A 24,665-nucleotide genomic window follows, 5' to 3' on the forward strand; every position below is an offset into this window, starting at 1 on the left:
TTGTCTAGGCTCTCCCGCGTACTGTGGTCTAAGACCTCCGTGATAGAGGACAGGAAGGACTGGGAGGCCGTGCTGTCCGTGGGCTTCACGTCATACAGACCGGCATAAAAGGATTTGCTGATCCTCAGAATGTCGGACCGTGATGACTTTACTGAGCCGTCTTCTTCCTTCAGGCTGCTGATCACAGAGCGCTCTCTGTGTACCTTTTGGAAGAAGAAACGTGAGCACGTCTCATCCTGCTCCACGGAGCGGACTCTGGAACGGAAGATGATCTTGGAGGCCTCCGAGGCAAAGTGCGAGGCTTGCTGGCCCTTCACCTCTTGGAGCTCCTCCTTGACATCGACCCCCATCGACCGCAGCCGGAGCAGATTCTGCATCTTTTCCTGGAGTCGGGACATTTCCCTCTGTTCCTTTCTAGCTTTCTGGGTGCCTTTGCGGATGAAAAACCTCTTGATGCTTCCCTTGATCACTTCCCACCAGTGTGTCAGGGACTCAAAGAGGGGTTTCACGGTTCTCCAACCTTTGTACTCCCTCTTGAGCTCCTCAATGTTCTCTGGGGTCAGCAGTTGCACATTTAGCTTCCATGCCCCCCTGCCCACCCTCAGGTCTTCCTCCAAGTGGCAGTCCGCCAGTAGGAGGCAGTGGTCAGAGAAGAACACCGGCTTGACGTCGGTGGATCTGACTGTGAATGCACGGGACACAAACAGGAAGTCTATCCTGGAACGAATGGACCCGTCTGGCCGCGACCAGGTGTATCTACGCTGCGCTCCGTCTGCAGGGTTGCTGAAGACGTCGTGCAGCTTGGCATCCTTAACTGTTTCCATCAGGGATCTGGACGTAGCGTCCAATCTGCTTCCGGCCCTGCTGGATCGTCCAGCCGCATCGATGATGCAGTTGAAGTCCCCGCCCAGAATGACCGGCCTGGAGGTCGCCAGCAGCAGTGGGAGCTGCTGAAAAACCTCCAGCCGCTCAGCCCCTTGTGCCGGGCCGTACACGTTTATTAACCGGAGTGGAGCGTTCTTGTACATTACGTCTGCTACCAGGAGTCGCCCGCCCACCACCTCCTTGACCTCGGAGACGGTGAAGTTGCCTCCCCGCAGCAGAATACCCAGGCCGGAGGAACGAGAGTCGTTTCCGCCCGACCAGATCGATGGCCCGTGGGACCACCATCGTGACCATTGCCTGTAGGAGCTGAGGTGCGGTATCGCACACTCCTGCAGAAACAACAGGTCAGCTTTGACCTTGGCTAGGTAGTCCAAGGTCGCAACACATCGCGTAGTAGATTTAATGCTACGCACATTTATGGATACAATCTTTAAACCCATATTAAAGCATTTATTCTCCTACCAAACCCACTGTCTCTGAGAGTCCCAGACCTTTAGTCTGCTCCTTCATACCCGTAGTGAGCTCAAATTCCTTCACTTTGGATGGGCTGAGGTAGATCTCCTTGGCCGTGTTCTGCTCCAGTGGCATCTGGAGGTTCACGTAGTGAGCGGATTTTGAGATGACCTTTGCTGGAGAAGCTTCTCCAAAACTCACCCCCTCTGGGGGGTTGCTGTTCCCGGCTTCCTGGAGCTGGGGTGCGATGATTGCCTCACTGCTCCCAGATTCCAGGGGCTGTGGTGCACTGGCCTCCTCAGGTTGCAGGCCAAGTTGGGGTGCGCTGGTCTCCTTGTTGTCTCCAATTTTCTGGAGCTCGGGTGTCTCGTCCTCCAACGCCCTGGAGCTTTGCCGCCTCTTCTGTCGGTGCCGCTCTGGCACTTCCTCATCCGAAGAGCTGCTGCCCTTGTCATCCGTGTCGGATGGGAGACGCCTCTTGCCGCTTCTCTGGGAAATGCCTTTGCTTCTTCTTCGCTCCCTCTTACTTTTCTTGTTCTTCACCGTCCGCCACTCCCCCTGCTGCTTTTCCACTGCTGCCTCCTCCTCCATTGATTCGCTGTCCTGAGGACTGGAAGGTTCAGGGGGTAGTGCTGTTGATTGGCTCTCTGTTGCCTCAATCTCTTTCTCCACCTTGTCTCTCTCTGTGTCCTCCTTTGTCCCGTTGAGCTCCCTGGGGGCCTTGGTGGTTGGAGTGACACGGAACATTTCTTCTGCTTCCCCGTGGTCGGCTTTGGCTGCCTGTGCGTAAGTACGGCAGCGTTTGGGGCAGGTCCTGTAGAGGTGACTTGCCTCGCCACACAGGTTGCAGCACTTGGCCTGTTTGCAGTCTTTTGTCTGGTGCCCTTCCTGTTTGCAGATCTTGCAGAGGGAGGCGCTGCAGTTGGCCGCCACATGACCAGCCTTGCCGCATGAGCGACAATGCTTGGGTTGCCCAGCGTAGACCAGGTAGCCACGGTTTCCCCCGATAGCGAAACTGGAAGGAGGGTGGAAAATGGCTCCCTTACCATCGGTCTTTAGCGTGACCTTAAACAGGCGTTTGCCTGTCCAGATCCCCAAGTCGTCTCGAATCTCAGTGCCGCTCCCCACCTTATCGAAGTACCTGGTGAGGAAGGTGACCACGTCGGCGACAGGGACGAAGGGGTTGTACACATGCACCATCACCTCACGTTCCCGTTGCAACGGCAGAGAAAAGTGCGGCTCCGCCGTCAGGATCTTCATCTCCGGCAGGTCTCTCTTCTCCTCGAACACCCTCAGGAGCCGGACGCAGTCTGCCACCCGCTTGAACGTCACGTCAAAATAACCACCTTTGCGGGAGTCGTGCAGGGTGAAGATCTCCGTAGCTTGGAAGCCGCACGCCTTCAACAGGATCCTCCTGGTGAAGAAGCCCCGATCCATAGGTGATCCTCCTTCGTCGCTGTGGTTCACCGTGACTCGGACGGTGATAGGTAACCCACGGTATGAATTCGGATTGCGATTGGTTTTCGCCCTTCCATCCCGACCTTGCCATGGCAGGACCATGGTGTCGCCCCTGCAACACTACACTTGATCTTAGCCAAGAGGCCGGATGGGCAACAAATGCCTTTCCAGCAACACTCACACCCTGAGAATGAGCAACAAAAATAAAAGTCTCTTCACTGCCAACACATTTAAGTAACATCTATCGGGGTCTCAAGCTGTCCCAAAGTGCTTTGCAGCCAATTAAACATTCAACTACGGAGCCCAGTCAACATTTTGAGGAGAGATTGAATAGAATGGGCCTATATTCTCTGAAGTTTAGAAGAATGAGAGGTGATCATGTTGAAATGTGTACAACGTTTACATAACTTGACATAGTGAATGTTGAGAGGCTGTTTCTCCCTGGCTGGAGAGTCTAGAGGGCATAGTCTGAGGATAGCGGGGCAGCTGGTTTGGACTGAGATGATGCAAAATTTCTTCACTCAAAGGGTTGTGAATTTTTAGAATCCTCTATCCCAAACAGCTATGGCTGGTCAGCTGTTGAGTGTGTTTTTTTGGAATAGAGAGCTGTGCGGGAAATTGGAGTTGTGGCAGAAGATCAGCCGTGACCTTATTGACTGCTAGAGCAGGCTCAGGGTGCCGGCTCCTGTTTGCTATGTTCTTATGTAAGCGGTTTTACTTTCACTCTTATATCTGGTGCTGCTAAAATATATGTACTCAAATTAATAAAGTACTGACGTCATTCCTAATAATTAGAGGAAACTCGAGACCTGACTAGAATGCTGACCTTCCTCTTATGGGAAGGTGTTAACATGTTCAACACCTGATTCCAGAAAAGCGGACAGAGGAAAGTCTCGGGAGATTTTGTCCATTGGCATTGGCAGCAGCTGTTTCCAGGTTACATATTAGAAAAGGAGCCTTGTGGTTCAGTCGGTAGTGCCTCTGCCTCTGAGCCAGAAGCTCTGGGTTCAAGTCCCACTCGAGGACTCAACAGACCGAGTAAAAAGCCTGTTAATCCTTCCATCACTTCCCCACTATTCCCCAAAAGGGGAAAGAATGCATGTGGAGATACAAAACAAACAAACATACTGAATACAAAGTATTCACAGCACTAAAGCAGGCCATTCAGCCCAACTGCTCTATGCTGGTTCCCATTTCATCTCGCCTGTCCACATACCATAGAGGTTAAATTTATTCTGAGGATTTTCAAGCTGTTTAATAAACCATACTTGGAGTTCTGTGTATAGCTCTGGTCAACAAGGATATTGAAGCACAGGCAAAAAGATTGACAATGGTGTTAACCAGAACTGGGGGGATGAAACGATCAGGTAAGATTAGGCAGGCTGGGGCTTGTGGCTCAGGAAAAGAGGAGGCAAAGAGGTGACCTAATAGAAATCTTTACGATGATGAAGGGGTTTCAATAAGGTGGATACAGAAAATTTGTTTCCCATTGTGGGTGAATCCAGAACAAGGGAGCATAAATATAAGATAGTCATTGACATTATAAAATTCAGGAGGAATTTCCTTACGTAGAGAATGGTGAGAATATCGAACTCTCTGCGTCATGTAGTCAAGCAGACAGCACTGATGCTTGTAAGAGAGGCTTGATGTGTACATGAAGGAGAAGGGAATCGAGTGATACACAGGCAGACTGGCAGGGGGTAGATGAGAGTAGGAGGAGAATCATGTGGCGCATAAACATAAAGGCCTGTTTTCTGTAAATTTGAGATCTATAGAACATTGGGTATGACGCTTACCAACCTGCTTATCCCTTGTCTTGTGTTTATCTCTCAATCACAGAATCGGAGATTCGTCCCAATAGGCTTTTGACCTGGTGCCAGAAGCAAACAGAGAGCTACAAGAACGTGACAATCACTGACCTCACCACCTCCTGGAGTAATGGCCTGGCCCTGTGCGCGATCATACATCACTTCTGTCCACAACTAATGTATGATTTAATTTTTGCATAATCTGTAACAATGAAAAGTGAGTTAATCCAAAACCCAATCCCTGAACACATTAAAATTCTCATCCTGGTTTTCAGATTCCTCCATGGCCTCACTATCTCTGTAACCTCCCCCAGCCCTACAAATCCTTTGAGACCTCTGTGATCTTCCAATTCTGGCCTCTTGTCCCTCCCTGACTCCCTTTACTCCACCATTGGTGGCCATACCTTCAGCTGCCTGGGTCCTAAGCTCCGCAATTCCCTTTCTAAACCTCTCTGCTCTTTCCTCCTTTCAGACTCTCCTTAAAACCCAGCTCTTCAACCAAGCCTGTCCTAATTTCTGCTCATGTGACTCAGTGTCAAAATTTCTTATCTGATCATGCTCCTGTAAAGCATGTTGGGATTTTTTTTATTTTTGAGGTGCTATATAAATGCAATTTGCTCTTTTTGTAGGACTTAGTATGTTCTGCTGACCTTGGTCATAGTTTGGATCTTGCATCGTTGGTGAAGTTGACTAAGTTGGTAAAAGTTGGATATTTTTGAAGCCTGTGAATTAGTGCGCAGGAAATCCACTCTTAATCCCCACCTCCCACAACCACCTCAGCCCTACACCCCTAACTCTTGCCCCAGCCTCAAGACCGCCCCCTAGCCCCACCTTCTACACCCCTACCCTGGTGATGTGACCCTTCTTCTTTCTTCTCCAGTGACTTTGATGCACTGAATGAAGAAGACGCTGCCAAAAACAACCAGTTGGCCTTTGATGTAGCGGAACGTGAATTTGGAATCTCTCCAGTCACCACAGGAAAGGAGATGGCCTCAGTCAGCGAGCCTGACAAACTCAGCATGGTCATGTACCTCTCCAAGTTCTATGAGTACTTCCGAGGCAACCTACGTTCAACTGCCTGTGAGTGATCCATCTGTTAACATGTGTTGTTGATGAATTATACTCATTTCATAACCCCCAATATTGATCATGGTGTCAACCAGAGCTCAGTGGGCAGCCCTCTCATCTCCCGGTAGGAAGGTTGGGAGTTTGAGATCCACTCCAGAGACTTGAGCACAAACTCCAGGCCGACACTTCCAGTGCGGTACTGAGGGAGCGCTGCAGTATCAGAGGGTCAGTACTGAGGGAGAGCTACACTGTCGGAGGATCAGTACTGAGGGAGTGCTACACTGTCAGCGGGTCAGTACTGAGGGAGTGCTGCACTAGCAGAGGGTCAGTACTGAGGGAGCGCTGCAGTATCAGAGGTTCAGTACTAAGGGAGTGCTGCACTGCCAGAAGGGCAGTACTGAGGGAGTGCTGCACTGTTGGAAGGGTGCTGCTCTGTTGGAGGTGCTGTCTTTCAGAGGAGGCTTGTAAAGCTAAAGCACTGATAGACCAGGAGCTGATATGGGTCAGTGAGTATAGTGGGAAGCGGTACATTTTTATTCTTTCTTGGGATATGAGCATTGCTGGCAAGGCCAACATTTATTGCCCATCCCCCATTGCCTTTAAGCAGGTGGTGGTGAGCCCCCTACAAATGAATGATTCGATGGGCTGGGTCACTAAACTGTGGGTCATGACCGTATGATGGGGTCGCAGAGGTCACATTTGGAGTTGCAAGCTCCCGCTCCTCCAAAACAGCCATGGCGCTTGTGGAGACTGGTGACGCAGCCTTGGACTCACTGGATCCCTGTCGCCAAACAGCAAGGGGAAAACAGTGAGCCAAAATTGCTCTTTAACCATAGAAGCGAGTGCCAAGTGGGCCCGGGATGCTTGCGCCCCGACTTGGTGCAGGCAGGAGGCCGGCAAGTGTAACTCAGTCACTGAATGAGTGCAGCAAAAACCAGGAGGTCATGCACCTGAGCCAGGAAGGTGAGTGGCAGCTTCAGACTTTACTGTGTTTCTGGTCCTGTCTACCTCTTGTACATGCTCCTTACCTCAGGATAGTGACTTTGCTTCACAAGTACCAACAACTAGACCAAAAGGACGGAAGGGGAAGAGAGGCTGGTGAGTGAGTGAGTTTGTAGGGGATTGGCATTTGGGGAGAGCAGCTACTGAGTGAGAGTGGGGGTGGGGGGGCGGGGGGGGGCGATGGGGGGCAGGGGGGGCATTTGGGAAGAGAAAGAGGGCAGCTGAGTGAGTGAGTGGGGGGAGGGGTCCTGGAAGTGGAGCTGGTGTGTGTGTTTGTATTGAGAAGGCTTGATTACAATGTGTGTGTTGGGGTCGGCGGAGTGGAGGGAGAAGAACTTAAAAGGGTCTTTGATTACTAGGAAAAATGGAGAGCTTGGCTGACACCTGCATGAGTACATAAAATAATAATGTTTTCATTAAGCACTTCACAAACACAGATTTTCACATTTATATGATGTATTATTATATGTTGATCCATAATACGTGAACTTTAATAATTACCTACTGAATGTTACTCTGCTGCTTTAATGCTTTTTTGATTTTCCTGGTGTCTGGGGTGATGTTAATTTTCAAGTGTTAAAATGAGATCACATTAGAAAATAGCTTGGGAGGCACTGTGCTTGTCCATTGCAGAAGCTTGTAAAAATCAACCACATTGCTGTGGGTCTGCAGTCAATTATATGCCAGACTGGGTAAGGATGACAGATTTCCTTCCCTAAAGGACATTAATGAATCAGATAGGTTTTTACAAGAATCTATTGGTTTTATGATCATTATTAATGAGACTAGCTTTTTATTCCAGATTTATTTAATTAATTGACTTTTAAATTCCCTAGCTGCCTTGGTGGGATTTGAACTTGTGTCTCCAGATCATTTGACTCAGGTACAGAAGATTCCGCACTTTCCAAATCATTGAATCAGAATGATACAGTACAGAAAGTGGTCATTCGGCCCATTGTGCCTGTGCTGGCTCTTTGAAAGAGCTATCCAATTAGTCCCACTCCCCCTGTTCTTTCCCCTTAGCGTTGTAAATATTCCCTTTCAAGTATTTATCCAATTCCTTTTTGAAAGTTGCTGTTGAATTTTCTCCCACAGCTCCTTCAGGCGGTACATTCCAGATCACAACAGCCCACGTTCAAAAAAATTCCCCTTTGATTCTGTTGTAGATGAAAATCATTTAAAATGATATCATCGACTTCAGTTTGTCTTTTTGTCTTTTTCCAGCGGCTATCTACAGACAGGATAAGGAAAGCAGCAACAACATGTCTGCACCTCCAACCAGGCAATCAAATTCAATCTTCAATGGTATCAACTTGTTGCCAAGGAAACGGACACCAAAGGTAAGAGATCATGACGAGCTCTGTGTTGGAAGTGTAGAGTTGATGTGGAACGTGACACAGAAAAAGTTCACATGAAATAGGATAGGGTAGACGTGGAGCAGATTTCCACTTGTGGGTGAGACCAGAACTTAGGGCCATAAAGATAAGGTAGTCACTAATATATTCAGTGGGGAATTCAGAAGAAACTTCTTTACTCAGAGAGTGGTTAGAATGTGGAACTCACTGCCCGAGGGAGTAATTGAGGTAAATAATATAGATATATGTGAAGGGAAGCTAGATAAACAGAGGAGGGATGAAGGAAAAGAAGGTTATGCTGATAGGGTGAGATTAAGAGGGGTGGGAGGAGGTTCGTGTGGAACATTACCACCAACAGAAGAAAACAAGAAATAGGAGCAGGAGTAGGCTATGTGGCCCATCAAGCCTGCCCTGCCATTCATTACAATCATGGCTGACCTTGGGTTTCAACTCCACTTTCCCACCCACTACCCATATCCCTTGACTCCCTGAGAGACCAAAAATCTGTCCGTCTCTGTCTTAAACATATTCAACAATGGAGCATCCACAACACCGTGGTGTAGAAAATTCCAAAGATTCACAACCCATTGAGTGAAGAAAATTTTCTTAATCTTAGCCCTAAATGATCAACCCAATATGCTGAGATTGTGAGATTTTCCAGCCAGCAGAAACAACCTTGTGTCTATCCTGTCAAGCCCTTTCGGAACCTAGACCAGTTAGGCCGAATGGCTTGTTTCTATGCTGTATATTCAATGTGGTAGACATTTGGAATATTTGCAGAGACTGAGAACAACTTTGGCGAGAGAGTGCGGGCAGTGGGATTACTTTGGGATTGATACAGGGTTATGGGGAGAGAGGAGGGCAGTGGGATTAGTTTGGGATTGATACAGGGTTGTGGGGAGAGAGGAAGACACTGTGATTATTTGGGATTGATGAAGGGCTATGGGGAGAGAGCAGGGCAGGGTGATTACCTTGGGATTGATGCAGGGCTATGGGGAGAGAGCGGGCAGTGGGATTAGTTTGGGATTGATCTAACAGAAGGCCAGCACAGAAATGATGGGCTGAATGGCCTCATTCTTGAACTGTAAATATTGAAGGCCACAGAAACAGATGCTGATTTTTAAAAAAAAAATAAATGTTGAGTTGCAGTATAATTGTGAAGTTATCAATATATTCACCCTCCAGTACAACAAGTATTTAATGGTACAAAAACAAAAAATGCTGGAAAAACTCAGCAGGTGTGACAACATCTGTGGAGAGAGAGAGACAGAGTTAACGTTTCGAGTCCGTATGACTCTTCTTCAGATCTAGAAAGAGTCATACGGACTTGAAACGTTAACTCTGTCTCTCTCTCCACAGATGCTGTCACACGTGCTGAGATTTTCCAGCATTTTTTGTTTTTGTTTCAGATTTCCAGCATCCGCAGTATTTTGCCTTTATTTTAATGTATTTAATGATCATCTTCCTTTTCAGCAAGAAAAGAAAAGTGAAGATGCTGATGCCACAAGTAAGAGGAGGAAGAAGACCGACTTGCTGTCACAGGAGGTTAGTGAGATAATGGATAATTGGAACATTGCATTATAAAAGCAAATTGATGGAAACATCTACCTTTAAATGATGTAAGAAGCATCATTCCCTTCCTGGGCATGTCAAATCCTTCATGGGAACTGGTGATGTAGGGAATTGGTCTTCTCTGTGGGGGAAAACCTCCCAGTTATTGGTTGTCTTCAAAAGACAGTAGGCGAGAATCCATTTGTGTAGTATCACTTCTGGCTCCAGGGATATTTTGTTCCCCAGTGTGTACCCAAACACGTGAAATGGTGCATTCCTCACATCCCACACCCCAACAGACTGAGGTAACACCAGGATGCCAAAGTTGGGCAGTGCAGGCCCTGGTGATGTCTGCGTTGTTCAGTAATGAGAAAAGATACATGAGGGCAGCAAAATGGGTCCTGTACTAGAGCTATGTTATAACCAAGCAGATTAGATTAAATGCATGGAACTTTTACTACTGCAGAGTGCCTGAAAGTACTGTGGACTGTTTATGGAAGTGTCGTGGTGCATTTACAAGAGATAATTGCTGCATCCTCACAGGGAGGGCAGAGGAGTAGGTGACCTGTCCACACAAAGGCTGCAACAGCAATTGGGGACAGCGTTGTCACTACCTCTGGGTCTGCAGCACAACAGGGAGATGAAGCAGAGGCTATGGAGAGCAAGCTCTATTCCATCCCTTTTGCCAACTAGGAGCCAGACTCTTCCTTGTTCCCTGATAGTGATAGTAAGCTGTCTAGCAGGCCATCCAATGCACGCAGCGTCTCAATGTGCATGCCCATTCAGCACACTCTGGTGAGCTGTACAATTGAATCATCCTTTACTCCTGGCATGGCTGCAGCTCACTCATGCCCTTGTTCTGATCCCAATTCTATAGTGGTCTCCAGAGTACATGCAGTGCCAGTATCTGAGCTGGTGGTTGAGAGTGTCAGATCAAGTGACGGGGTCCCTACATTCGTGCTGTTCCTTTCCTTCCTTCTGGGGTTCCTATGGCTGCGCAGGTGGCAGTTCTTGGGTGTTTGAAAGCAAGAAGTCAGAAGGGGCAGATTGGGATGAGTGAAGAGGGCTGTGCAGTCGGAAGCAAGAGGTCTGCAGTCACACCATCAGCAACTTGCTCAGGTAGCAGGATGAGAACGAGCTAAGATTTGAGAAGGGGCATAAAGCAGGAAGATGCCATCGTTCTCGGTGTCCTCAGTGATGTTGAACACTGTGGGCCCCAAGAGCCCAGGGAACTTCCTCCAGTGAAGGGAGATGCAGACATCCTTGTTTGATAATTACTCCTGTAAAGTAATTTGGGATCTTTTACAAGCTTAAAGCTGCTCAATAATCGTAAATTGATGCTGTTTCATTTTCATCCAACCGTGATTCCCACATTTCCATATTTTCCTGATGTTCCTGTCTTGCTGGTGGCTCTCTGCTCGCTTGCACTGGGGTTTTGGGGTTTGGTTCTGACTGTGTTTAACACAGGTCTGACTTTTCCACATAGGCGGTGAATCCCAAACTTGACGGGAATGAGACAAAAGGTGCTGGGAACCAAAACAAAGTGAAGTCAATGGCAACACAGCTATTAGCAAAGTTTGAAGAGAATGCACCGAGCTCCTCACTCCGGAGGCAGGTGAGAAATGGTTGTGCTGGGCCGTCGGTTTGGAGCATTTATGCAGGTGTGAATGGGATTCCACTGGCCAATCACTGGATCCTGTACAGGTATGAGTGGGGTTTCATTGGCTGATGACAGGATTCTGTATGGGTGTCAGTGGGATTCCGTTGGTCGAACACTGGACCCTGTACGGGTGTGAATGGGATTCCATTGGCTGGTCACTAGATCCTGTACGTATGAGTGGGATTCCATTGGCCAATCGCTGGATCCTGTAAAGGTATGAGTGGAATTCCATTGGCTGATTGCTGGATCCTGTACGGGTATGAGTGGGATTCCATTGGCTGATCACTGGATCGTGTACGGGTATATGTGGGATTTGGTTGGCCGATCACTGGATCCTTTATCAGTATGAGTGGGATTCCATTGCCCTATTGCTGGATCCTGTACGGGTATGAGTGGGATTCCATTGGCTGATGACTGGATCCTGTACAGGTATGAGTGGGATTCTATTGGCCGATAACTGGATCCTGTACACATGTGAGTGGGATCCCCTTTTATTTCATGTACATTAAAATTTAACAAGCGCAAATCTCAGTTCCTGATGTACACACACCAAATAATGAACCGGAAGATTGTTCCTGTATTACAACAGTAATTACTGTTATTATTAAGGAAATTCGTGTTTTTAAATGTTAGGAAGTTAACTATATTTTGGTGTTTTATTGGGTGCAGTATTGCAAAACAATTAAGGGGATCGAAGAATCAGGGGCGAAAACTCCGTATCTTCAAAGAAAGAAAGACTTGCAATTTTATCGAACCTTTCACAAACTGAGGCTTTCCAAAACGCTTTAGAACCAATTGATGTACCATTGAAGTGTACACTCCATTGTAATGTAGGAAGCATTGCAGCCAATTTGTGCACAGCAAGCTCTCACAAACAGTAATGTGTAAATGAACGATTAACTTAGTGTTTTAGTGATGTTAATTAAAAATAAATTCTGGCTGGGACACTGTGGGGAAACTCTCCTACTCTTCTTCGAAATAGTGGCCGTGGAATCTTTTATGCCCACCTGAGAGGGCAGATGGGGCCTCGGTTTAACTTCTCATCCAAAAGACAGCTCCTCTGACATTGCAGCACTCCCTCAGTACTTCAGTGGGTATGTCAAAGTAGATTTTGCATTTGTGTCTCAGGAGTGGGACTTGAAACCCAGAAGCTTCTGACTCCGAGCCGAATGTGCTAACCAACGCTGACATTTAAGATTACTGTGTGTCATGTCACAGAAGGAAAGAACAGGAAGGGTGGTCAAAAGGATGGGTTTTTAAGGAGAGATATGAAGACATTGGAAAGGTAGTGGGGTTTAGGGAGGGAATTGCAGAGCATGGAGTCTAAGTCGGTCAGAGGGTAAAGGTAGCTGAAGATATGGCTGAAATCCAAGGAATGCAATGTTTTGTGGATGGAGTTTTAGGCTGGAGGAGGTTAGTGATATGGAGAATATTCATTCTTCAGGATGTGGGCATTGTTGGTAAGGCCTACGTTTGTTGTTGTACAGAAGATGGAGGATGGCAGGTCAGCGAGGAGAAGGTTGAAGTGATTGAGTATGGAGGTGATAAAGATATGGCTGAAGTATTTGGTGGCACCTGGGTTGAAGAGTTGTGAGGCAGGGTGGAAGTAAAGTGTAACCTTCTCTCTCTCCTATTAGTTGGTTTGTTGTTTGAACTCTGTGGGAGGATCAGAGAGTGTTTGGTTATGTTTTTTCTAACAGGTGGATAAGCCACTAATCAATTCGCCATGATCTGTTTGTACCTGCAGGTTTCAGGTAGAATTAATGGTAGCATAACAACAATAACTTGCATTTATTTAGCATCTTTAACCACAGTGCAGGTGTGTTATTTGCCACCAAGCACATAAGGAGATGTTACGACTGTTGACCTAAAAGCTTGGTCAAAGAGAAAGGTTTTAAGGAGCATCTTAGATGGGGAGTGAGAGGTAAAGAGGCCAGAGTTAGATGATCACAGAGAGCTCAGAGAGTTCTCGAGCTGGAGGAGATTACAGAGATAGGGAGGGAGGAAGCCACAGAGGGATTTGAAAACAAGCATGAGAATTTTAAAATCGAGGCATTGCTAGACTGGGATTCAGTGTAGGTCAGTGAGCACAATGGGTGGTGGGTGAATGGGACTTTATGCGATTTAGGATTCAGGCAGCAAAGTTTTGAATGAGCTCAATTTACAGAAGATGGGTGGCTGGCCAGGAGGGCACTGGAATAGTTGAAACTAGAGGTAACAATGGCATAGATGAGGATTTCGGCGACAGATGAGCTGGGGCAGCAGTGGAGTTGGGTGATGTTACGGAGGTGCAAGTTTATGCATTGAGTGTCCCCCCGACATTCGAAGAAACGTATCTATTAAACCAAAGAAATACCAAGCACATTGACATCCAGATTATAACATGCTTTCGGCAGTGAGTCACTGTATCTGCTTTTTTCCTTCAATGCTGATATCTTGCAATTATATAAGTCACCGACTCTCTCTTGTTTCCTCTCCTTTCTCAATCTTTCTTCATTTCTCCTGTCTGTCACTCGGCACACAGAAATCAGTGCCTTCCTGTGTAATGAAACCGCCACTGCCCCCATCTCCTAAGGGCAACACAAACCCTCGTTTTCTTAAACCCGAGGACCAAGTTGGGGCTGTCCTCTGTTCACAAGCAATAAAGGTATGAAGGTTTGTGTTGTGTTATTAATCGTGAGAAAGTGAGTATGTCACTGTTGATACTTCAGTTCGCTCTTTGACAACTCAATTCAAGATTTCAAATACATCTCACTGGGAGTAGCTTTTATTCATGACCAGACTTCTAAGAAAGTTAAATTGGGGGTGGGGAAAAGGTTGGGAAGCAAAGAAATTTTGAAGTGGTACAGCACATAGTAGTCCAGAATGAAAAATTGGGACCATTTTATTCAAGCAACAGAATAATGGAGTGATTTGATAGACGTTTAAGGTTTTGAAGAGATAGGGCAGGCTAGATCAAAATGGACTTTTCCTCAGTGATTAAGGGGTCTAGAATAAGTCTACGTTGATAGAACATTAAACACAAGAGCTTTAGGACTGGTCACGTACTTAAGACCCCTTCAGAACTTGAATATTGCTGGAAAAAAAGAGACATGCTGTCAAAACTTTTTGAATTGCACTCATCAGAGCAGAATTGCAAGAATACCAAAGTTCAAAGAGAACAACTCATTTATAAATTATTATATATTATTATAATTTAGTTGTTCCCCTTTAAATTTAGTATTCTTATGATTGTATCCTGATGAGTGCAAGATGGAAGAGCTTTCACAGCATGTCTCTTTTTACAGCAATATGTAAGAGCCCTTCCTGTCAGCTTTTCGTGATAAATTTTTCCACAATAGAAACTATCTATGTCACCCTGCCCTCATTAATGAAAGTGCTACCAAAGGCAGGAGTGTGTAATTACAGTACAACATATCCACAAAGGTAATTTGCATTATAAATGTGAATATAGGAATTTATAACAGAAATATAAATATTAGACATTTTTAAAATGGAAATTAGATTAAATCTGCATATCCCAGTCCAGTTATCTTTAGCATTCTAGTCCCTTTAACCTTGAAGAGCCCCGTGTGTGATGTCACAATAAACGGAATCCTCCGCATCTATGGTATATTAAAATTTCCCGTGAATTTGCTGTCAGGCACACTTGTAATCAAGGTGTAAAAGATTGGACAGACTCAGATGTGAACGTGTTACACAAATAATTATGCTATGCTTGACTTTCCTTACACCTTTACACCTATCTACATGGTCCCTACCGTATCCTAGCTCATTATAACAGCTCTATCAGGTGACAAAGTGTAGTCTTATCCTGTCCTTGTTCCTCTCCTTTCTGTGATGTGCAAATTTACCGCAATTACACTGGTTTAAAAACGGGTACACAGTTAAACCCAGAATTTAGGTGCAGCAGGAATCAACAATTTTTCTGAGGTTTTATTGCAATTTTTAATGCAGTTTTTATTATTTTTCCTCCCAGACCTGCTCTGTATTCCTGTTTTGGTTAAAGTAATCCTTATGACTTCAGTATAAGTCATGTTAAAAATTGAAAGGCTTCCCAGATTGCAGATTCTTAAACATGCCATGTCTAATATGCATGAATGGTGGTTAAATGGTTTGAATCTTTCATTTTTACAGTTAGAACAGGAGTATATAGCAAGTTCCGCATCCTTCCTCAGCCCTGATTACTTGCAGCCATGTTTTGTTTCCTGGCATGTCCGAATCAGACTGGCAGGAAGTTTCAGTGCAAATTAAGAGTGGCAGAACTTGGGGTGCAATTTTGGCTGTAATTCCCACAGGAAATTCTGTCCTTAGTCTGCACACAATTTTTCTATTATAAGTTCTTATGTCCGCATTTATAGTAGGAACTGTCTATGTCAACCAGTCGCACTGCAATTACACTTTCTTGCAAGTGGAGGCACTACACTGCCACCATTGGCGGAAGGCTGGAAGTAGAAGTGTCATTAGTTTGGATGGACAGTTTGCGTTATGTACATGGACATGAAAATTTATAATGAAATGTTGAAAATAAGGACAAGAACCTATGACCTCAAAATGGCAACCAAAATATGCTGACCTACCCAATGCCAGATATCACCTCGCCTTTGACTCCACTTCACCTGAAGACTACACTTTGGTCTTGATTGCCTGTATGTAACGCCACAGGAGATCGGCTTGTGTAGGTACATATCTACTTGCTTTCCTGTAGTGGTGTTTCATGATAGTTTTAGATATTTCTCCTGGGTTAATCATGTTGTGCCTTTTTTTGTAGTCTGATCTGGTGGCCAATGCCGAGCAAGTAATCAGAGAAGCAAAATACATTAAGAAAGCTGAGAGTCAGGCAGGGGCTTCCAAATGTCTGACTGTATCTCCTCACTCTGCCTTTATGCTTTCCGGTGTTCTCCAACGTCTTCAACGTCTAGAAGAAAAACTTGATCAGGTGATTCCGTATGGTCTCCCCTCTCTTTCCTCGCCCCCCTCTCTTTCCTCGCCCCTCTCTCTTTCCTCGCCCCCCCTCTCTTTCCTCGCCCCCCCTCTCTTTCCTCGCCCCCCCCTCTCTTTCCTCGCCCCCCCTCTCTTTCCTCGCCCCCCCTCTCTTTCCTCGCCCCCCTCTCTTTCCTCGCCCCCCTCTCTTTCCTCGCCCCCCTCTCTTTCCTCGCCCCCCTCTCTTTCCTCGCCCCCCTCTCTTTCCTCGCCCCCCTCTCTTTCCTCGCCCCCTCTCTTTCCTCACCCCCTCTCTTTCCTCGCCCCCTCTCTTTCCTCGCCCCCTCTCTTTCCTCGCCCCCCTCTCTTTCCTCGCCCCCCTCTCTTTCCTCGCCCCCCTCTCTTTCCTCGCCCCCCTCTCTTTCCTCGCCCCCTCTCTTTCCTCGCCCCCTCTCTTTCCTCGCCCCCTCTCTTTCCTCGCCCCCTCTCTTTCCTCGCCCCCTCTCTTTCCTCGCCCCCCTCTCTTTCCTCGCCCCCCTCTCTTTCCTCGCCCCCCTCTCTTTCCTCGCCCCCCTCTCTTTCCTCGCCCCCCTCTCTTTCCTCGCCCCTCTCTTTCCTCGCCCCCCTCTCTTTCCTCGCCTCCCCCCTCTTTCCTCGCCCCCCCTCTCTTTCCTCGCCCCCCCCTCTCTTTCCTCGCCCCCCCCTTTCCTCGCCCCCCCTCTTTCCTCGCTCCCCCTTGCCTCGCCTCTCCCCTTGCCTTGCCTCCCCCCTCTTTTTTGCCCTGTATTCTCCTCTTTTCCTCCCCTCTCTTCCCCTGACCTGTCCTGCACCTTACACTTCGTACTAATCAGTTTGTTCACTTACCGACTGCTAAAAAAAAATCACTTTGATTCTGAACCTGTGCATTTCATTGAATCAAAAAACAACAGCACAGATGGAGGCCATTTGGCCCATTGTGCCTTTGCCAGCTCTTTGAGAAAACTATTCAATTAGTCCCACTCCCTTGCTCTTTCCCCATAGCCATGATTTATCTTCCTTTTCAGGTATTTATCTAATTCTTTTTAAAAATTATATCTGCTTCCACCGCCTTTTCAGGCAGTGCGTCCCAGAACATAACATCTCACTGTTTTAAAAAAAAATGCTCTCCCCATTCCTCTCTGGTCCTTTTGCCAGTTACCTTAAATCTGTGATCTGGACTGACTCACCTGCCACTGAAAACAGTTTCTCTTTATTTGCTCTTTCCAAGCTTTTATACAATTGAACAACTCAATTGAATCTCCTCTTCACTTTCTCTGCGTTAAGGAAAATAATCGGTGTTTCTCCAGTCTCTCCCCATATCTGAAGTAGTGAAACATTTGCTTTCTATCCTATAACTGCAGGGATGAGCAGATGGAATGCACAAGGTCAGAAGGCGTCCTTTAGTCTGTAGCAGTAGCTGACTGGACTCTAACTGTCTTCTTTGTTGCATTACTGCTGTGCTTGAAGAGTTAACATGGGCCTTTAGTTGAGTAATCCTGTCGCTGAGCTTAGCAAGTGTGAAGGGGAACTGTGTGCTTCTGTGAATCTGATATTTGTGTTTAATGAGAGCTTTATATCCGTGCATCTTGGTTATTTTCCAGTTGTGTTAGAATGTGAACAAGCTGTGCTATTCCAGAAGCATCATCACATTGGAATAAAAACAAGCCATAACCATTTTTTAATTATTAATTCTCTGGTTGTTGGCAAAGCCAACATTTATTGCCTATCCCCAATTACCCTTGAGAAGGTGGTGGTGAGCTGCCTTCTTGAACCACTGCAGTCCACCTGGTGTAGGTACACCCACAGTGCTGTTAGGAAGGGAGTTCCAGGATTTTGACCCAGCGATAGTGAAGGAACAGCGATATATTTCCAAGTCAGGATGATGGGGAACTTGCAGGCGATGGTGTTCCTCTGCATCAGCTGCCCTTGTCCTTCTGGGTGATGGAGGTCGCAGACTTAGAAGGCTCTGTCGAAGTAATAGATGGGGAAGTATAATGGGGGCTGAGTGTGGTGTGATGATTCTATGGAATGCTGCTAATTTCAAGGAATGCTGCTTTTCTTGCTTGTTTCCATCTTGATATGGCAGGGGGCACTGCAGGGGTGGGGGTAAATTTTTGTCTTCAGTGCCTGGACAGAAATTTGACAGAACATTCTGTGCCCTCTACAAACCCTGCTGCCACTGGAAAGAGTGTCTCCTTATATACTAAATCAAAACTTTCATAATTTTAAAACTCAATTGAATCTCTTCTGCTTTAAGGAGAATAATCCCAGCTTCTCCAGCCTCTCCTTGTAACTGAAGTATTGAAGCATTTGCTTTCCATCCTGATTTTCATTCTGTTGAAATCGAATGGTATGAAAGTAGGCTGAGTTACTGGGGTGACTGCACTCAGTTCTGGTCACAGCGCCCCAGGAAGGAAAAATTGATAATGGAGGGTGTACAGTACAGATCCACCAGAATGACATAGGGAATTTAAGAGAGTTATGTTATGAGGAATGGTTGCATAGAATAATATTTTATTCACCTGGATATAGAAATCTAAGGGGTGATCTAACTGAAAGGTGAAGATGATTAAAGAATTTGTTAGGGCAGATAAACTAGAAAGAAATGATTTCTCTGGTGGGTGGGAGTCCAGAACAAGAATACATGGCCTTGAAATGGAGTTGAGATACAGATCAATCAAAGAATTTCAATTGAATTGAATAGGGTTCATTTCCAAAGTGATTGAAATGAAAACTGAAGAAGTTCTGCCAAACTTGCATCAAACCTTGGGTTAGATCATACCTGTAGGACTACATACAATTCTGCTTTTTTTATCCATTCAAGGGATGTGGGCTTCGCTGACTAGGCAGCATTTATTGCCCATCCCTAATTGCCGTTGAGATGGTGGTGGTGAGCTGCCTTCTTGAACCGCTGCAGTCCACGTGGTGTAGGTACACCCAGACTGCTGTTGGGAAGGGAGTTCCAGGATTTTGACGCAGCAACATTGAAGGAACGGTGATATATTTCCAAGTCAGGATGGTTAGTGGCTTGGAGGGGCACTTCCAGGTGACGGTGCTCTGGTGTTGCTGTATTATATAAAAAAATATATAGAGGCACGGGAGGCAGTGCAAACAAAGATTTACAAGGACGATAGCAGAAATGCAGGGGTACGCCATCTAGAGCTATAACAGACTGGCTCCCTTTTCTCTTGAAAAGAGAAGATTGAGATGTGACCTAACGAGGTCTTTATAATTATGAGAAGTTTTGATAGACTAGACACAGAGGGAATGCTTCTACTTTGGGGGAAGAGCATAACCAGAAGCCACCAATATAAGATAGTCACTAACAAATTCAGTAGGAATAGGGAATTCAAAAGAAACTTCTTCACCCAAAGAGTGGTGAGAATGTGGAACTCGCTACCACAAATAGTGGTTGAAGCAAATAGTATAGATGCATTTTAAAGGAAACTAGATAATACATGAGGGAGAAAGGAATAGAAGGTTATGCTGATGGAGGGTGAGATGAGGAAAGAGAGGTGGAGCATAATTGTTTGCATGAACTGGTTGGGCTGAATGGCCTTTTGTCTGTGCTGTATACCCTATACATGTAAACAAGATTAAAGGGCTGAATGGCCTCCTCCTGTTCCTACAATGAGCAGGCAATCTCCTCAGCCAAGTTACTGTCCAGGCCTGGAAGATTAAGGTTTACAGGCCAGCCTCATTTATTGAGATTGACCCTTTAACATTGGTTGGCTGCCATTAGTTTGTCAGTCCATGGGTCTAACGTTGCCAGCAGCATTACTGAGTTCCCTGGGTTTACCCTCGGTGCTGCAGCTGTCTGCGTCCGACCTGCTCCTTCACCATCTTTCCTGTCTTGTTTCTCTCCTCTTTGTCTTAAACATCTCTTGCCTTCTGCACCGCAGAGGAAAGCTCTGTCTCTAGCACAAGGTGATGTCCCATTTAGCAAGAAGAGCACATTTAGCAAGAAGAGCATAAAGGAGAGAGGAGCTCATCTTACTGCACTATTTGGGGGCAGGACTCTCAGACAACAGGTGTGTGCTCTCTCGGCTAGTGTTTAACTCGAATTCTAAATGATTACACTGACTGGCATGTTCCTTTCAAAGCCATGATATGCCGAAATGTCTACGTTGCATAGTGAAGAACTACAATTTACATTCAAGTGTGACACCAGAGTTATTAAGTGGCTACAGAGTTAAGGCGGGTAGATGGAGTTATACAAATCAGCCATGATCAATTAAATGGTGGAATGGGCTTAAGGGGCTGAATGGCCTCCTGTTCCTATATCTCTGCCACTGAAACCAACTGGAGGAAAGGAAATTTTCTGTCTGGGTGTAATACTTATGGTAGGATGGATTCTACACAGCAATTGATATTCACATCCATTGTGCTGAATTCCTGTTGCATTGACACCTGTCAATTGGTGGTCAGCCTGATACTGTTCGCAGTCCCAATATCATAGCCAGAGTGAATTGGCTTTTAATTGTCTCCCTCTGTCTATCAGGGGAAATATCGAGTCCCTAACTGGTGCTTAATTCATCAAGTCAGAGATGAGATCACCAACAGGTGGGGCTACTCCCTGCCCCCAGCACTGGGAGTCCCCATTCTCCACACTGGGACTTCTCGCTCTTCCCAACACTGGGGCTTCCCCTCCGCAACACTGAGACTTCCCTGCCCTCCCCCACACTGGGACCTCCTCGAACCCCACCCCAACCCACACACCGGGGATTCCTCCTGCTCCCCTCATACTGATCATTTTTCCCTCCATCATATTGGGGTTTCAACTCCTCTCACCCTCACTGAGGTTTATGCACCCATACCCTTCCCCACACTGGGTCTTCGCCAACTCCTCTCTCACAGAAGGGCTTTGCCTCTTCCTCTCCCTCTCCCACACTGGGCTTCCTCCCCCAACCCCACCGACACTTGGGTTTTTTCCCCCACCCTGGAGCTGCGTCACCCCCTCCCCTACACTGGGGCTTTCCACGACCTCCCCCCTTTCCTCTCCCACACTGGGCTTCCTCCCCCAACCCCACCGACACTTGGGTTTTTTTAACCCCCCCCCCACTGGAGCTGCGCCACTCCCTCCCCTACACTTTCCACGACCTCCCCCCTTCCCTCCCCGACACTGGGGATTCCACCCTCTTCCCCCCCCTCCCCCACACCGACAATTTATCCCACCCCCATATTGGGGATTCACCTTTTCTCCCCCGCACTTGGGATTTTCCCCTTGTGCCATTTTTAAACTATATCCCATAAAATAGAATTTTGGTTGTAACCTGTCAGAGCTGTCCCTGTTTTCTGGTTTATAATTTCTGGCTGTAAACTTGCATTCCCGTATCATTCCACCATTCACTAAGGATTCACCTTGTTTCTTGACCGTTGTCATCTCTTCCACTGAGGGTGCGAACACCTTGTTCGGAGTTGCTTCCATGTGCTCCGAATGGTAAACATTGGTGGGCAATCTGTCTTCATAGAGATCCGCTATTCTCTGGGAAAAGAATCGCCATTTGACATCTAGTCTAGATGTGGCCTTGCACAACTTGAAATTGTGACCTTTGTTTTCCTTTAGCAGATACATAGATTGGATTCCTCCAAGTGGTTAAATTCCACTCTTAATCTGTTTTCAATGGAAACATGTCTTACACGGTCTTGAATGTGTAGGTTAGAAAGAGTGATCTGCTGTTCATCAGTCATCCATCATTTATCAAATAATTCTATAAGGTAAATTCAGTGCTCCCCCTGGGAGTTGCACTGAGAGGGAGCACTGGATGGTGTATCAGTGGTGAAATGCTGAATTTTAAACCCATGCTCCATTCAAGCAATGCTCCCACTAGGAATTCCAGTGCTCTAAATAACCCTCACTTGCTTTTTGCGTCATTCTGCTAACACAACCCATATTCAGCTTTGCTCTTGTTGTTTTGTTTCTCCTGGGCTATTTCTTCTACATTCCCATCATGTGTTCCAACGCTGGCCCTAACAGGCGTCTCTGTCCGACACAAGCTCATCCCATTCTCTCTCCAACACTTCTCGCTCCACCCATGACTCTGCTTCCTCTTCGCTGTCTGACATGGCTCACCCACCTGATCCTCCGACACAGGTATTGCCTAGCTTAGAGCTGTCCGCTGCCGATGCTAAGCGATATTGTGTGCAACTTTTAAGCTCTCTATGGGGTGTCTAAAGGCAAGGACTGGTTTACACATGGAAAGTGGAGCATTTTGAAGTCAGTTGTTAATGTTAATTAGTGTCCATTAGCTCTTCCTATAATAGCGACAGAAAATTACAGAATCATAAGGCACAAGGGGATGCCATTCGGCCCATCATGCCTGTGCCAGCTCTTTGAAAGAGCTATCCAATTAGTCCCACTGCCCTGCTCCTACCCTATAGCCCTGCAAAATAATTCTTTTGCAATTATTTATTCAATTTCTTTTGAGCTTCCACAGCTCCTTCAGACATCATGTTTCAGATCATATCAATTTGCTGTGTTTAAAAATAAATCCCCTTATTTCCCTCTTTAGCACTATTATGTACGTTTTAGAGGGTGCATGTTTAAGTTTAAGCGTATTTTAACACTTCTGTTAACACTGTTAAAATAGTGAACAGAATTATCATATGGAGACACTAAGTGTTCTCTCTGCAAATGTGGTCAACAATGAATCCTGCTCTTTAGCCTGTTTTTGCTCCTGGAAATGTTAATCTAGATCTTGTGCTTCGCATTTTCTCTGTACTTATCTTTGCCTTTTTATCTCTGGTCTTTCTCCTTCCCTCTCTTTCACTCCTGTTCCCATTCTGCCCCATGTAACTTTTGTCCTCTGAGATCAGATACGCAGCGTGCAGGCGGCAGCCATTAACTTGGAAAAGATGTTTTTAAGTAGTAAGGACCAATCCGATAGCCAGATCAAGGCTGAAACGGAGGTGAGTGTCCAACCGCATGTCAGACCGCGTGATCATGCAATAAAGTCGAAGAGGAGTCCAAGAATAAGTTGCTGAGTTGGCACATGTAAGCACAGAATAAGAAACAGCCCTTTCCCTCCATGTACAATTTGCCAAATCAAAGAATTAGCACAATTTGGTTAAAATCAGCTTCTATTCCTTTCTTCCTTGTGTTTAACCAGCTTTCCCTTAAATGTATTAACGCTATTTGACTTAACCAGTCCATGTGTTAGCGAGTTCCATATTCTAACCACCCTCTATTGGATATATTAGTTACTATCTTATATTTATGGCCTCAAGTTCTGGCCTCGCCCACAATGGAAATATCTTCTTCTACATCTACTCTGTCAAGCTCCTTTGTAATTGTAAAGACCTCTATCAGGTCACCCCTCAGTCTTCTCTTTTCTAGAGAAAAGAGTCCCAGCCTGTTGAGTCTGACTTGTTAGTTTTATCCTTCCAGTTCCTGGTGTCATCCATGTAAATGATCTTTGCACCTTCTCCGGTGCCTTGATATTTTCTTTGTCCTTTCAAACACAGTATTGTGAAAATACCTTTCTTTCAAGTGATTAAGACATACAGTCTTCTAAAAGAAAGAATAATAAGTGTCTGTTAACCTAAGTGGATAAAGCTGTTGCCTCTCAGTCAGAAGGCCATGGATTCAAGACCCACTCTAGATACTCAAGACCATAATCCAGGCCAGCATTTCACTGTTGAGCGAGACTGAAAGAGATATCAAACCTCTTTAGGTGCTTGATAAAGATCCTCTATTTGAAGTGAGAGGAACTTTACTGGTGTCCTGCCCAAGGTTCTCCCCCAGCCAACACAACCAAAGACCAATAAGCTGGCCATTTACCTCAAGGTTGTCCTCTTGAAGATATTGGCTGGAGATTTCTTGATGAACTAACACACACATGGAGACCACGGGTAGTTGTCACTAATTCCACATTCCTGCCTTGTATCAGCCTACTACCCAAATGGATGGAATTAGGGAATGCATGCAGCATAAAGAACCAACACCTCATGACTGATCCAACAAAAGCTTCAACCTCTCTCGAAGACAGTGGACAGCGCTCAACCAAATCCACACAGACATGGGTGACATGTCCACCTACTCCATAAGTGGAAGGAGAGGGACGACCTGAAGTGCAATTATAGCCCTGAGTCCCAGACCATGGAGCACATCCTGTCTACCTGTCCACTAAGATCTGTTGAAGGAGGCACCTCATTTGCCCACTTGGATTCTCAGGAGACCATCAAATGAATAGTCAAACAAGACATCCCATTATAAGATTTTCCCATCATATGGAAGTAGACAACCTCATGGTTGCTTGTGTATAAAATAGCTGCTCCATTCTCTTACAATAGTCAATGGAATTTGATGAAGGTGAAGCACTTTGGGTTGTTTCTGGTGACTGTGGTAAGGTACAAGAAGCTCTGTTGTGATGAGAAGAATGGCAACAAGATACCAGGACACCAGGAGAGTTCCTCTCTCTTCATATAAAGGACCTTTATCATGATAACCCTTGGATGAGGTGAAACTTTCTGTGAATTTAGGCT

At 46.0% G+C, this 24,665-nt stretch overlaps 1 protein-coding gene across 10 annotated transcripts in view; it reads left to right on the forward strand.

Annotated features, from left to right (window-relative positions):
• Positions 1-24,665, forward strand: part of LOC144684936 (F-actin-monooxygenase MICAL2-like) — a 257,207-nt gene that overhangs the window by 121,130 nt on the left and 111,412 nt on the right. For 7 of the 10 annotated variants that reach the window (XM_078549363.1, XM_078549361.1, XM_078549367.1 and 4 more), the window contains 9 exons: positions 4,636-4,783; positions 5,485-5,684; positions 7,899-8,014; positions 9,503-9,574; positions 11,067-11,195; positions 13,765-13,887; positions 16,012-16,179; positions 20,084-20,212; positions 22,998-23,090. In XM_078549363.1, coding sequence (XP_078405489.1) covers positions 4,636-4,783; positions 5,485-5,684; positions 7,899-8,014; positions 9,503-9,574; positions 11,067-11,195; positions 13,765-13,887; positions 16,012-16,179; positions 20,084-20,212; positions 22,998-23,090 — 1,178 coding nt within the window. Of the gene's footprint in view, positions 1-4,635; positions 4,784-5,484; positions 5,685-7,898; positions 8,015-9,502; positions 9,575-11,066; positions 11,196-13,764; positions 13,888-16,011; positions 16,180-20,083; positions 20,213-22,997; positions 23,091-24,665 lie in introns of those variants that run through there. The other 3 variants (XM_078549366.1, XM_078549371.1, XM_078549369.1) reach the window with 2 other exon arrangements.

Source organism: Cetorhinus maximus, chromosome 9 (genome assembly GCF_964194155.1).
Source record: "Cetorhinus maximus chromosome 9, sCetMax3.hap1.1, whole genome shotgun sequence".
In the NCBI taxonomy this organism is placed as follows: Eukaryota; Metazoa; Chordata; class Chondrichthyes; order Lamniformes; family Cetorhinidae; genus Cetorhinus; species Cetorhinus maximus.